The 14,415-nt window shown below is 54.0% G+C and overlaps 1 protein-coding gene across 12 annotated transcripts; it reads left to right on the top strand.

Annotated features, from left to right (window-relative positions):
* Positions 1–4,552: 4,552 nt before the first annotated feature.
* EFS (embryonal Fyn-associated substrate) lies at positions 4,553–14,134 on the top strand. Of its 12 annotated transcripts, none has more exons than XM_073996996.1 (8): positions 4,553–5,831; positions 9,689–9,967; positions 10,241–10,381; positions 10,483–10,777; positions 11,024–11,205; positions 11,568–11,657; positions 12,880–13,137; positions 13,603–14,134. In XM_073996996.1, the coding sequence occupies exons 1-8, from the start codon at positions 5,814–5,816 to the stop codon at positions 13,675–13,677; spliced, it is 1,338 nt and encodes a 445-aa protein (XP_073853097.1). In that variant the 5' UTR covers positions 4,553–5,813; the 3' UTR covers positions 13,678–14,134. The 12 variants fall into 12 exon arrangements, with proteins under 12 accessions (XP_073853097.1, XP_073853098.1, XP_073853100.1 ...); XM_073996997.1 differs by having other exon boundaries at positions 13,551–14,134; XM_073996999.1 differs by lacking the exon at positions 10,241–10,381.
* The last annotated feature ends 281 nt before the right edge of the window (positions 14,135–14,415 follow it).

Below are 14,415 nucleotides of genomic sequence, written 5' to 3'. Positions count from 1 at the left end.
TGGATTCCTATGGATCTCACTCTCACCAATCAGAACCTCAGGGCTAAGAAGGTAGTAGAACTGGAGTTGGCTCAGATCTCCTATCTTGACCCCTTCCCAGGAGGGGATGTTCAAAGGAGCCAGAAGTGATCCCAGCTACCTGTTTCACTTGCTGACACTGCAGGGAAGACCCAGCCTAGGTCACCAGGCACGTCGCCCTTCAGAAGAGTCCTTTGGGGTGTCCCTTTAGGACACAGGGATAACCCCTCCAAGAAGGGTTGGCTTTTCCCACCCCCATGATGACCAGGACTTACCTGAGAAACTGTGCTCTGAGCCACATGCCCCCACCCCACCCCACTTGCTCACCCTCTGTCCTTATCTCAGTAGCAGCTTTGTGGGACTCCTTAGGGTGACTCCCTGTCATGAGAAACATTTTCCAGTGGGGTTTCCTCCTGCGGTGACTAGTTTTGGAATCCCTGAGTCACTTCAGGTTCCAGGGAACCCTTGGGGGTGTGAGGATAGGTGGGTGACAATAGGGAGAAGGCTGGAGGCAGGGAACAAAGGAAGGTCTGCATGTCAAATGACATCAAGGTCCCCTCCCAGCACGTCTTCACCTGCCTAGGCCTGACCTGGCAGCTGAAGAGACCTTCCTGGGATTCCTGTCCCTGTGGCCCTGAGGAAAGAGAGAAGCACCTGTCAGGAAAGGGCAGGGAAGATGTGGTGGAATACACTTCCCAATCTTGGCTTGGAAAGGCTCTTGGGGCTTGCAGAACGTGAGAATATGTCTTCCTTGCCCCTTCTCAGGAAGATATGCAAGTTTCCACCTGCTGCCTTGAAGTCTTGGCCCTGCCAATGACCAGCTCCGGACCTTGGGCCCTCTCTCTGCTCCTCCCTCTTCAATTGTAGAAGTGGATGGGTTTGGGTGGGTGGGGATTGGGGGGAATATTAACCTGGATGGCCACAAAGGTGCCAACCAGCTTAGCTGCTCCAGATCTCAGCTCCTGAAATAGTGCTGAATCCATAGGACTCATCAGGGCCTATCGAAGCTCATCGGCACTCCCTGTACGTGAAGCTAGGGCACTGAACGTCAAAATGTTGAAATACTTCTGCACCTGCTGGTAAGTAGAAGCTTCCCTCAACCTTGGGACATCACCTTACCATACCTCTCTATGATCCAGCAACTAAAGGTTGAACACCTGGCACAGATGGAGGCCCCCAGAACAGTGCTCCCACTTTCTGATTGGTAATGGTTTAGCTACAAAAATGCCTAGGCTCAGGAGCAGCCTTCAAGGAGAACTCAGTCTAGACCCTGGGAGACACATGGAGAATCAGAGTTAGCAGAACAAGGAACCCAACAAATCCATGTCTTTAGCCCAGGGCTGGAGCCTTCCCCAGGAGGCCCCTCAGCTTACTCAGTTTTGTCCTATGGTCATGGCTGCCTTCGTTCACTCATCCACTCACCTAATATTTATTGTGCACCTACTGTGTTCCAAGCACTATTCTAACTACTAGAAATGCAGAGGCGGACAGGCCAGACAAGGTCCCTGCCTCATGAAGCTTACGTTTTAGGAGAAGAGAGATGATAAACAAGGAAAAAAGATCATTTCTGATAACAATAAGTGCTATGAAGAAAATGAAACAGCATTATGAGATAGGGAGTTACTGGGGGTGGGAGAGAGGAAGGCGGGGCAACTTTAAGTTGGAAAGCCAGGAAAGGCCTTTCTGAGGATGCAGGATTTGACCTGATGACGGAAAGGGTCTGGGAGAAGTGGTTTAGGCAGAGAGGGCAGGACATGCAGAGTCCTAGAGGTGGAAAACAGCATGGCATATTTGAGAAACGGAAAGGACAGTGTAGATGATGAACAAGAGATAAGGATGAGAGATGAGATGAGGTGAAAGAGGTAGGCAGGGAGCAGATCACATAGGGTCCTCCAGGCTACCACAGAGCATTTGGATTTTATTCCAGGGTCAGCAGGAAGGTATTGACTGGATTCAAGCATGAGCTACATGATATATTTCTTGAGGACAGGCACCATGTCCTTGACATGCCAGTGCCACCACAGGGCCATCACCAAATAACAATAATAGTAGTTGCCTTTGTCCAGAATTTGCACCTCATGGGCCAGATACTGTTCTTGGGATTCTCTTAATCCTCATAACAAGTAAATGCTAAAAGTTTGATTAACACTCCCACTTTACAGACAAGGAACCAGAGGCTCCAGGAAGTCACAGAACTTGCCAAGGTAACGAGCCAGTGTTGGAACCAGAATTAGAACCCAGGCAATCTGGGTGCTATGGGTCCAAAGAGAGGAGGACTGAAGAACTGGTGAGCACCCAAGAAGTTTTGGGTAGCAGGGGAAACAAGGAGAGGTCCAGGAAGTCTTGGGGTCAGTTGAGGAAAAAACCAGCTCATTGGACCTGCAGGGAAGGGGAAAGAATGGGAGAAAAGACTAGGACCCAGGAAGCCAGATGGAGGGGTTCCTTCCTTTCTTCTCCCTGAATATGGCAAGGGCAAACCTTGAAGACCTGCTGCTTGAGGCTGCCACCCACGCAGGGTCTCAGCTACCTGCCAAGTCTGGGTTTTCTCCCACCTCACCTGCCCTCAACAACGAACACGTTCAGCTTTCAGGAAAGCGCAAGTCAGAGGGAAAGCCAAGGTAAAGAGGAAAAGCCACGGAAGAAAAGCACTGTGCCTGGCAATCTACATAAGCATACTCCTCACCAAAGTCACTGCCACAGAGGAGGAACTGAGACTCGGATGCCCTATAACTGGACCAAGGTCACACAGCTAGTTAAGTAGGATTAACTAGCTGTGTGACTCTGACTGGCTACATTCCACACCTGGGTATTCCAGAAGCAGTCTTATTCCCACTGGTCTGCCCTCTGCTGTCCCTCTTCTACCCTTCCCCGGGCAGGGAAGCTGCCTGCCCATCTCCCAAGCCACCACCTTGCCTGGTCCTAGCAGCTTCCTTCCTGCTTAGCCTTTTCTGGCCTCCATCTATTTCCCCTCATGCCAGTCAAGGCATTCATCTTTGAAGACAGGGTTTCCTGACCACCTCCACCTTGGACCCCAATTTGCCTTGGCAATCCCCTGGGCAGAGATCACACCAAGTCACTCCCCAGCAGCTGGATATCTATGTGCCTGACAGCCAGGTGCCCCAGGGCCGGGGTCTGGAAGAGGTTGGAAAATCTTCCCTAGTGGCCACCTCCAACCTAACTGGAGCTGGGAAGCAGGAGATCTCCCTGGAAATTTAAAAGTTCCTCTGCTATCCTAGTGGAGTTGGAAACTATTCAGGAGTCTTCCATCACAGCCAGCCAGCCTACAGCCAACACAGTTCATCCCCATCCCCATGTTTATCCCAGAATCTCTCCCTATTCCACCCCATAGGCTCCACCACACCCCTCACGCAGAGGTTTCTTCACAGGTGCCCAGGCAATAAGAGTGGGGAAGGAGCTGGGGCACGTGTCCTGACCACACTGTCCTAGGAAATGCCTAGATGTGTGGGTCTGTGGAATATTGAGGCGGGGTTATCTGTTCAGGTCCTCAAGTTCACCAAAGGCCTTATATTACATTTCTGATCTTATCTCCAAATAAGGTTATGCACATACACACAATAAGGTTACATATGTGTTTGAAGGGTTAATTTGTTCAATGTAAACATCCAAAATATACCACAGCTTTCAATCCTGTTTATCATCTTGCTTTTTAAATACCAGGAACCTCAAAAATGCAAGAAGGTAGGTGTCACTCAAGCTTGACAGGCCCTGATGTGTGTGTCCCAAAGGAAAGGTCCAGGGAAGCAGCACACACTAAGGAGTTATCCCAGGGCAGAGGAGCTTTGGGGGTCAGGAGCACCGTCCTTTCAGTGGAAACTCCTGGCGGGGCTAGATCCCAGCTTCTCTGAAAGAGTTCTAGCAACTTTTGTGCTAGCGGTCCCCAGTCCTCTCCTCATAGCAGCAAGAGCGAGCCAGGCTGAAGAGGCCGACAGGCCCAGACTGGCAGAGGAGTGTAAGAGGCCGCACAACCTGCCCGCCTGCAGCTCTGGGGCCAGACGCCCTGCTTCATGTTCTGTCACCAGGGTCAGAATCCATGTCCAGCGCCAGACTCCCGCCCTGTGCCCCGCAAGAACGACCCAGCGAACCCCGCTGCCCTGCAGGGGAGGCGCCGAGGATTGGAGAGGCTCTGCTAAGGGCCCCGCTGGGCTGGAGGCGCGCGCTCCCTCCATGGGGAAAGACAGATGTGGGGCTAATGAAAGGGAAGCCGGGAGGCGCGGGGCCAGCGGGGGAGACGGGGGCGTGGCGGGGAGAGGAAAGCTCCCGGAGAAAGCCGACCGGACTGCCGCGAGCGAGGCCTGCAGCGGAGTCCAGAGGAGGAAGGCGCCGGGGACTGGGGCAGGACCAGGGCGGGAACGGGTGGGGGAGGGGTACCACAGGCAGTTGGACCCGAGGGTCCTGAGCTGAAACTCAACACCCGCCTTTGGAAGGATCGTCCCCCTTTCTCCTCCGCCCCTTCCCTTCCCCTCCCCTTTCCCCTCCCTCCTTTCTCTTAATCCCCAGGACTGAGCCCCGCGCCGGAGAGGAGAGGGCCTGAGGGGAGGAGAAAGGAACAGCACTGAGAGGGGCCAGGAGCCCAGGAAGGGGAGAGAAGGGCAGCCGCGGCCCAGGGGTGAGCCTGGGGGCCACGCGCGACCCCCGGAGCCTTCGCAGCCCTCTCAGTGTCCCCACCCCCAGCCCAGGCGAGTCCGCAGGACCCGGGACCCTGCTCCTCCTTTGCCTTCTCTTTGCTCCTTCTTTTGCTTTGTGGCCTTTCTTTCCCTTCCCAGAGACACCTGGGAGCTGCCCCCAAGCTGTGGGGCGCGCCGCGGGGTCCTGCCAAGGGTGCCTGTGAGAGGGGGCGGCGGGGCCGGCGCCGGGTGCCAGGGGCCGAGGGTGGGAGCAGGAGCTTGTGGCCTTGCGCCCTGGAGCCGAGGACTGGAAGGGGGCTGGGCCCCTCTGCCGCCTGGGCGCGGGCAGCGCGTCGGAAAGGCTGTCCCGCCTGTTCCAGTGGTGCCTGTGTGCTGGTTGCTGCTGCTCGGGGTGAGGCGCTGTGGCGGCGACCTCAGACCCCCGGGCGCGCTGAGTGAGTGCGCGCGTGAAAACCGCCGCGCTGCCGGGGGTGCGAGTGTTTGGGCAGAAGCGGCCACTCCAGCGACCCAGCCCCACAGCCACGCTCTCGGGGGTCTTTGGCTCCGGGCAACTTGGGACAAACGTCTAAGTTCTCGCTCTCCCTCCCTCCCAGCGGGGTCGCCGCAGACCCAAGCCCTGGGAGCACCGCTCTGCAGCACAGCCGGCGGGTGGAGAGGGTTGGCCCCAAAACTCGCTCGTCCAGCCCAACCGCCCCAGCGGCTTCTCCCAGCCCTCGAGGCTCTCGTGAGCGGCCTGGAGAGGCGTCGAGCGCAGCCCAGCGCCCGCCTGCTCACCTGCCCCGGCCCCCGAAGGGAACTTTCGGCTCCTGCGAGCCCGGGGCGCCCCCGCGGTCTAGGGCGGGCAGCTCCCGGGGACTGGACGAGGTGGTGGTGCCCGGGAGACCGCGGGGACAGCACGCAGCGCGCGCCCTTGGATGCGGTCCCGCAGCGACGCCCCGGCCCGCCCCGCTCCTCCTCCTGCCTGGCTAGCCTGCCTCTCATTTGGGAAGTTTTGTGGGTTTTCTTTCTCCTCCTCCGACCTTGGCGGAGGCCACGACTCAGGCGCCACAGCTGGGGGCTAGAGGCCCCGAATCATGGTGCGGGGCAGCCACCGCTGAAGTCAGCGAAACCGAGCCTGGCCTGAGGCAGGCTGCGCGGGAGGCCAAAGCCATGGCCATTGCCACGTCGGTGAGTCCACCAGGGAGAGGAGGCTGCCGGGGAGAGACCTCCACGGCCTGCCCTGCGCTCCTGTCACTTTATTTCTGCCCTCTCTTTGTCTCTCTCCTTGGTCCCTTTCTTCTCCAGAAGGCTGTGTCCCCCTCCTCTCACTTTTGTTTCCCTTCTCCCTCTCACTCCTCATCCCCTGCTCCTCCTGGCTCCGGGCTCTCCCCTCTTCCCCGCCCCCTCCTGTTCTCCTTTTTCTTACTAGAGGCTGCGCCTGAATGGAGGGGAGGGGGCAAGCGTAGCCTGAGTCCTATCTGCTTCTTTTGGGCGGGAACAGATGGCTACTGGTGGTTGGCAGGGGCTTGTGATTGGGAGGCAAGTAAAAGGTTTGGAGGGGGCTGAAAAGACCTAGTGGCTCACGGAAAACGAAAAACGAGAGGCTGAAGGACCCAAGGAGGCCCATCTCAAGGGAGATAGACCAAAGGAGGGAGATCAGGAAGGAGAAAGAGAAGACAGAGGGAGGAGGGGAGGTGATGTCAGCCAGCCTCAGGCCACTTTCCAGGGATCAGGACAAAGGGAGGAGACAGCTGGCATGATGGGACAGTGGGAGGAGGCCTCCCAGAGAGCACAGAGGCCCTCTGCCACCCACATTAGGCTGGCCATTCCCTCACCAGTCAGCTGGACCGCTGGGGGATAGAGCAGGAGTGGCCACACCCATCATCAATCAGCCCATCAACAACTCTGTCCTGCAGTGGCAGGGCCCAGAGGCTTGGCCCCACTGGACAGAACTCAAACTTAACACCAAGGAGGAGCGCTCTACAGCCCCACCTCGGTTTTCTGTTCTACAGTCTATGCAGTCTGAATCCAGGCAGCTCTGTTCCCCTTCCACCCTCTTCTAGGTCCTGCCTAAGCTTCCCAGGGAAGCGAGGCCGTCACTTGCTTTCTGGTCCCTTCTCAGTGGGGACTCTTGGAGAGATAATTGTGAGACTGGAAAGAGAAGCACCGAGCCACCCAATGTCCTCCCATACCCTTTGAGGACAGGTTCAAGTTTGGTTCTTTCTCAGACCAAACTCCTTTTTTTTTTTTTTTTTTCCTGAGACAAGGTCTCACGCTGTCACCAGGCTGGAGTGCAGTGGCACAATCATGGCTCACTGCAGCCTCCACCTCCTGGGCTCAGGTGATCCACCTACCTCAGCCTTCTGAGTTGCTGGGACTACAAGCACGCACCACCACATCGGCTAAATTTTTGTATTTTTTGTAGAGGCGGGGTTTTGCCATGTTGCCCAGGCTGGTCTCAAACTCCTGGGCTCAAGCAGTCCATCTGCCTCAGCCTCCCAAAGTGCTGAGATTACAGGCATGAGCCACCGCACCTGGCCCCAAACTCCTTTTAATTCCTCAATCTGTAACAATGGCCAGGAAACCCTAGCTCAGAGTGGGGACGGAGGCCCTCTGGAGATAGAGTACCTCTGGGAGTACTCTGGCATAGAGATGCTGGTTCAGGAGCCAGCTAGTCAGCTTTGTAGTCCCAAGAAGGTAGATTTTTCTTTTTATGGTCAGGGGCATTTATGCTAATCAAACTCACAGGATTCTAATAACAGCTATTACTTATTGAGCATTTACTGCACCTGGCCCTGTGCTACGCTTTGTCATAGTTTCTTTATGCATTATCTCATGCAACTCTCACAACCACCTTGTGCAGGTAGTACCGTTATTATCTGAAAATGGATACGTGCATACGGAATTCTACAAAGCAGAAAACTGAGACTCAGAAAGATTAAACAATCTGCCCAAAGGCACCTGGCTAGAAAGGGACAGACCGCCAAACAGTGGGTGGCAACGGTAATCCCAGCTGTTTAGGATGCTGAACCCAGGCATTCGAGGTTACAGTGAGTTATGATTGTGCCACTTTACTCCAACCTGGACCACAGAGCAAGAGCTGGTCTCTAAATAATTAAATATTTTAAATAAAATGTTTAAAAGAAAAAGACACAGCCAAGACTCAACCCCAGGTCTGCCTCTAGAACTGTGCTTTTAATCCCCTGGCTAGATCCAAAAGACTGATTTATAATTTACAACTAAAAAGAAAAGTGCAGCACTAACTGGGAATTTGTGTCATCTGGTTAGCTTGTTTCTTTGTGTGGGACAATATCCTTTAGAAACCAAAATATAATCAGAAAATGGTTTGACGGGTTGGGAATCAGGCAAGAAGAGGAGTCAATTTGTTGTTAAAATCACCCAGCCATGAGGGGCTGGACAACCTCACCACCAGAGGGAAACATCAACCAAGAGGAATATGCACTCCTGCTGGCTCTAGCAGGGCACCCTTCTCCCCAGGGTCTGGTGGCAGCCTGCCTGAGATATTTAACTTGAGATTTTTTTACTGCATTAGTCGGTCCATTTGGCTACCTGGCTAGTAATGCCTAACTAGCTGCTGTCCAACACTACATGTAAGTCACCACTGCCTGGGACCCTACCAGCAAGCATCATCATTTAGCAATCAAAACTGAAGCTGAATGTCATTGTACGTTTTGAGTGGTTTAAGCTTGATTCTACCAAAAGACATCATGGAGCAAGAGCACTGCGAAGGGTTATAGCAAAGGGAAATTGGATATAAGAAGGCCTTCCTGTGTGCTTGACTTGCTTTTGAGTTAGGGACTTTCTCAGCCACTGTTACTACTATTTCTTTTAAGTAGATTTCTACATTTGTGATTGTGGAGAAGCAGTAGCACAAGTAATTGAGAGCACAGGCTCTGGAATCAAGCAGTTTAGGGTTCAGATTATGCTCCACCAGCTGTGCCAGCGATATGGCATCAGACAAAGTACTAACCTCCCTCTTCCAGTTTTCTTTCCAAAATGGGGTAAGGACAGTTCCTCCCTCGTAAGGTTGTTGTGGGAATTAAATGAGATGAATTGATTAATGCAGAGATTTGCACAGTGTCTGGAAACATTGTTTGCACTTGGTACCTGTGACTTATTACTTGAGCCTGTGGCCCTTGATGGAAAAAGCTTATAAGCCCCCACCAGACAGGACTGGAAACAGGATGATACATGTTTCCTTTTGGTTGGCCTGCCAACCCCCTTCACACACACACAAAGACACACTCTGTCCTTCAGTGGAAGGGCCCATTGCTAAATGATGATGCCTGCTGGTAGATTCCAGGCAGTGGTGACACACACACAAGAATACACACTTTTCTCCATGGTAACCTCAGCCTCTTCTGGTCGAACCTTATTTGTTCAGACTGAGAGCAAACAATTGCTTTGTTTCTGTTTTCTTTCTTATTATGCCTAGGCACACTGTCTGGACTAGGCTTCTCCCAGTCTCTCAGAATGAGGGGTCTCTGCAGCTGCTTAAGCTAACCTTTTGCTAGTGAGGGATAATGACTTGGGAACAGAGAGAAGGTAAAGGAGATTCTATGAGAGACTGTAGCAGGGCTTCATATGTTTTGGAAGAAATTCATTCAACATGTGTATTGACCAATTCCAGGTCAGGCCTTATTGCAAGGACTACAAACATAGCAGTTCCCATGTCCATAGGGTTTACAATATAAGGGAAGAAATCGATATAAAAAAAGCAAATAGACAAATAGTATGAAGTATAAGGACAGAAACAGGTGGAGACAAACAGAGAATGGGGTGGGGAGAAAAGTAAAAAATCGGCCTCTCTGAGGAGAACTGGTCTAGTTGAAGGAACTGAAAGGAAGAGGGAGAATGCAGGTGATGAAGCTGGAGAGAAGCTAGGGCCCAGGCAGAAAGCTGCATCCAGAGTGCAGGTTTTTAGCTTGAGGGAAATGCAGAGCTCCGAAGGGTTTTGAGCAGGGGATGACATGACCTGAAAGGGGTCTGAAGACCCTTCTCCCCACTCCCACCTCCCCCACCAGGCCCAGCTGGCCCGGGCACTGTATGACAACACCGCTGAGTCCCCCCAGGAGCTGTCCTTCCGCCGAGGGGACGTCCTACGGGTCCTGCAGAGAGAGGGCGCTGGTGGACTGGACGGCTGGTGCCTCTGCTCCCTACACGGCCAGCAGGGCATTGTGCCCGCCAACAGGGTGAAGCTCCTGCCTGCTGGCCCAGCACCCAAGCCTGGCCTCTCTCCTGCACCCCCAGCCCAGCTTGGCTCACCATATCCAGCCCCAGATCACAGCAATGAGGACCAGGAGGTGAGAGTGGGAGCCTCCCCAACCCCAAGCCAGAAGAGCCCCATTCCTCCCTGACTAGCCCCACCCAGGGCCTGCAGCAGGTGGGCAGGAAGAGCCCTGAGGCCACAGCTCTTCACTGCTCTGCGCTGGCCAAAACCTGTCTACCAACCTTTCTGAGCTTTGGCCCTCTAGGTACAGGGGGAGTTGGAAGGTCTGTAAGCTCCTCGCACTCAGACATTATTTGATCACTGCCCACTGCGTTCCTCCTGACCCCCCGTCTATTTGATCCCTCAGGTGTATGTGGTGCCGCCCCCAGCTCGGCCCTGTCCAACCTCAGGACCTCCAGCTGGACCTTGCCCACCCTCTCCTGACCCCATCTACAAGATCCCCAGAGCCAGTGGTACCCAGCTGGCTGCTCCCAGAGATGTCTTAGAGGTGAGGGCTAGAGGTCCCTGTGTAAGTTGGGTGGGAGACAAATCGCCCCAAGGGAGGGTTCATTGCTGAGCTGACAGATGACTGACCACTCCTCTCCACAGGTCTACGATGTGCCCCCTACCGCCCTTCGGGTGCTCTCCAGTAGCCCCTATGACTGCCCTGCCTCCTTTTCCCACCCTCTGACCCGGGTTGCCCTGCAGCCCCCTGAAGAGGATGATGCTCCCTATGATGTGCCTCTGACCCCAAAGCCACCTGCAGAGCTGGAACCAGATCTGGAGTGGGAAGGAGGCCGGGAACCAGGGCCCCCCATCTACGCTGCCCCCTCCAACCTGAAACGAGCGTCAGCCTTACTCAATCTGTATGAAGCACCCGAGGAACTGCTGGCAGATGGGGAAGGTGGGGGCACTGATGAGGGGATCTACGATGTGCCTCTGCTGGGGCCAGAGGCTCCCCCTTCTCCAGAGCCCCCTGGAGCGCTGGCCTCCCATGACCAGGACACCCTGGCCCAGCTTCTGGCCAGAAGCCCCCCACCTCCACACAGGCCCCGGCTCCCCTCAGCTGAGAGCCTGTCCCGCCGCCCTCTGCCTGCCCTGCCTGTCCCTGAGGCCCCCAGCCCCTCCCCAGTGCCCTCTCCTGCCCCAGGACGGAAGGGCAGCATCCAGGACCGGCCTCTGCCCCCACCCCCACCCCGCCTGCCTGGCTATGGGGGCCCCAAGGTTGAGGGGGATCCAGAGGGCAGGGAGATGGAGGATGACCCAGCAGGACACCACAATGAATACGAGGGCATTCCAATGGCCGAGGAGTATGACTATGTCCACCTGAAGGTGAGCGTCCCCGGGCAGCCCCACCAGGAGGGACCCCAGGTGCACCAGGGGAGGAGTGTGGAGACCTAGGGCACAGAAGCAGAGCCTCCCTGCCTCCCTTCTGTCCCCCTTCCTTCTCCCCTGGCCCTCTACCCTGCAGCCTGGGACCCCAGTACTTGGCCACAACACTTGTACTAGTGCCACACTGTTCCTCCTAGACCCAGCCTGGGGCCACCAGAGCTCTCTGGAGTCAAGGGACTACAACCTCTGATAACAGGAGTGTCCTTGGGAAGGAAGGGAGGCTGGGAAGGGGCAGAAGGGCCACAGAAGCCACCCCGTCCTGCTCCCCCACCCCAGCACTGAGACCTCATGCCCCCCTGCAGGGCATGGACAAAGCTCAGGGATCTAGGCCCCCGGATCAGGCCTGCACAAGGGATCCTGAACTGCTGGAGAGGGGAATGCCGGCGCTGCAGGTGACCCTGGCGGGAATGGTGCTAGAGAAGGGGGCTGGGGAGGGAGGAACAGGGACTTGGGAGAAGAACTGAGCCATCATCCATGGAAGGAAATAGGTTAGGATGGAGTGAGAGTTCACAGGAACCAGGGACAGAGTGGAGGGCATGTTAGAAATCTACAGGAAGGAACTGGAACCTGGAGGAGGATGTTAGGAATTCAGAAAGAGGGGAAAGAATGTGTTGGAGAGGAGTCAGAAAATCAAGCAGCCAGGAGAGCAGAAAGTTTCTGAGTTGTGGGGTCAGAGCTAGGCCTGGGGACTTCTGAGCCTCCTTCCAACTGTGAATTCCTGGGCTCCTAAGAGACCTGGCTTCTAATCCCAGCTCCACTACTGAGAAGCCAGGGGCTTTGAAGCCGTCAGTTAATCTCTCCAGGCCTCAGAAAGTGAGGTGGTTTCCTCAAACCTGTGTAGAATGGTTGCAACACAATAGCTACTATTTATCAGGTATTTACCAAGTGCTAGACCCTGTGCTAGGCATGCTGCATGTGTTAGTATTAATCATAGTCACAGTTAATACGCATCTGGTGCTCACAGTGTGCAATGCACTGTGATAAGCCTTTCTCTATATTATCTCAATTGATCTTTTCTGCAGCGTCATGAGGTACATACTAGAACTGCACAATCTAGTACAGTAGCCGCTAGCTATATATGGCTATTGAGCACTCGAGATATGGCTAGTTCAAGTTGAAATATGCTGCAAATATAAAACGCACCCTGGATTTTGCAGACTCAGTATGGGAAAAATCTCAATAATTTTCATATTGATTACATGTTGAAATTATAACATTTTTATATTTGGAGTCAGATAAAATATATCAGGGTTTTTTTTTTTTTTTTTTTTTTTACCACTTTTAATGTGGCTACTAACTCATCTAAAATTTCACATGTGGTTCACATTATGTTTATATTGGACAGTGCAGTACTAGACTCCCTGTTTTAGAGTTAAGGAAACCAAGTTCAAAGCCTTGTCTGAAATCAAGTTTGAGGTTGTTTGAATCCAGATCTATCTGATATCAAGTGTGGGCACTTCACTGCTGCTCTCTCTAGAATCTAAACTTTCCGATGGGCAGAGGTAAGAGCTAAAAGGATCGCCCTTGGGAAGAAAGGGAGGAAGGAGAAAATAAGTGAGGGAGGAAATGGCACTGATGAGAATGTTCTCTCTGACCACTCCTCTTGCCCCTCAGGAGGCCCTGTCCCCAGGGGAGCCACTGGTTCTGTCCACCGGAGATCTACAGCTCCTGCACTTCTACGCTGGGCAATGCCAGAGCCACTACTCGGCTCTGCAAGTGGCCGTGGCAGCCCTGATGTCCAGTACCCAGGCTAATCAGCCCCCGCGACTCTTCGTGCCCCACAGCAAGAGGGTGGTGGTGGCTGCTCATCGCCTGGTGTTTGTTGGGGACACCCTAGGCCGGCTGGCAGCCTCTGCCCCTCTGAGAGCACAGGTTAGGACTGGAGGTACAGCACTAGGCCAGGCATTGCGGGCCACTGTGCTGGCTGTCAAGGGAGCTGCCCTGGGCTACCCATCCAGCCCTGCCGTCCAAGAGATGATGCAGTGTGTAACAGAACTGGCAGGGCAGGCCCTGCGATTCACCACCCTGCTCACTAGCCTGGCTCCCTGAAGGTCCTTTGGCACAGCCCTGTCCCTCCCCTGTCTGCCAAAGCCCCCCTCTAGGCCTTGGGTGGCTGGAGGGCTTTGTTAAGGGACTAGGAGAAGTGGGGGTATCTTTCCCCTTTCCTGCCCTTTCTGCTCATCTCAACCTCTCACAGAGGTGTCTTCTCCCCCTAACCCACAGCTTTTTGTATGAGCCATTTTGTATAAATTATTTATATTTAATATTATTCCCTGCTTTGTCAGGAGCAGGTACTAGGCTCTGGGGCAGTGAGGAACTGGACTCTTCTCTCCTCAGCCTAGGGTGGAGGTCACTGCACTGCCACCCACCTCTGGAAGACTGGCCATGAAAAGTCGGGTGGCAGAAACCTGAGGCCACATAGAGCCTCTCTCTTTTCCTGTATCTTGGCTCTAGAAGATCAGCACTGCACTGTTAGCTGAGAGTGAGGGCAAGACATAAACTGTCCAGAGTTTGAAGGTCTCAGGAAGACCAGAGAGCTTCTCCCCACAGAAGGTGGAGAGAGCTGGGACTCAGACATGGTTGTGCACCTCAATAAACCCTGCAGTCTGCCTCCCTGACTCTGCTTCTTGGGAGCATGGTGAGCAGCCCTGGTGCTCAGCAGCCATACCTATGGGACACACACTATGAACAGGATGCCTTTAGGGATTTGGGGGAGATTTTGCTCCTTTCCTCAACAACTATTCACTGGACAAGTTCTCTGCTCCCATGATGCGCCAGGCACAGTTCTGCAAGTATATTGTGAATGTATCATTCTAGTGGGATACACAAATAAGTCAGTTAAAATACATAAATAAAAACATAAACCTGCCATAGATTTCACATTTGCTGGTGATGGAAGTCGGCAGGATGGTGTGAAGAAACTAAGTAGATGAGGGGAGAGGCCAGTGAAGGAGACTTTAGACAGGATGGTTGGGAGGTGAGATCCGAACTGCTACCCAGAAGAGGAGAGTCTGAGGACTAGTATTCCCAAAAGGCAGATGCCAATGACTGACCTGAGGGCCTTCCTCCAAGACTTCATTGTCATATGATGTCATTAGAGAGGTGTCAATGTGGAGAGAAGCTGACCACACAAGAGCCTTGAAATGTGCC

This window comes from Macaca fascicularis, chromosome 7 (genome assembly GCF_037993035.2).
Source record: "Macaca fascicularis isolate 582-1 chromosome 7, T2T-MFA8v1.1".
Taxonomy (NCBI): domain Eukaryota; kingdom Metazoa; phylum Chordata; class Mammalia; order Primates; family Cercopithecidae; genus Macaca; species Macaca fascicularis.
This window is presented reverse-complemented; position numbering and strand designations above follow the sequence as displayed.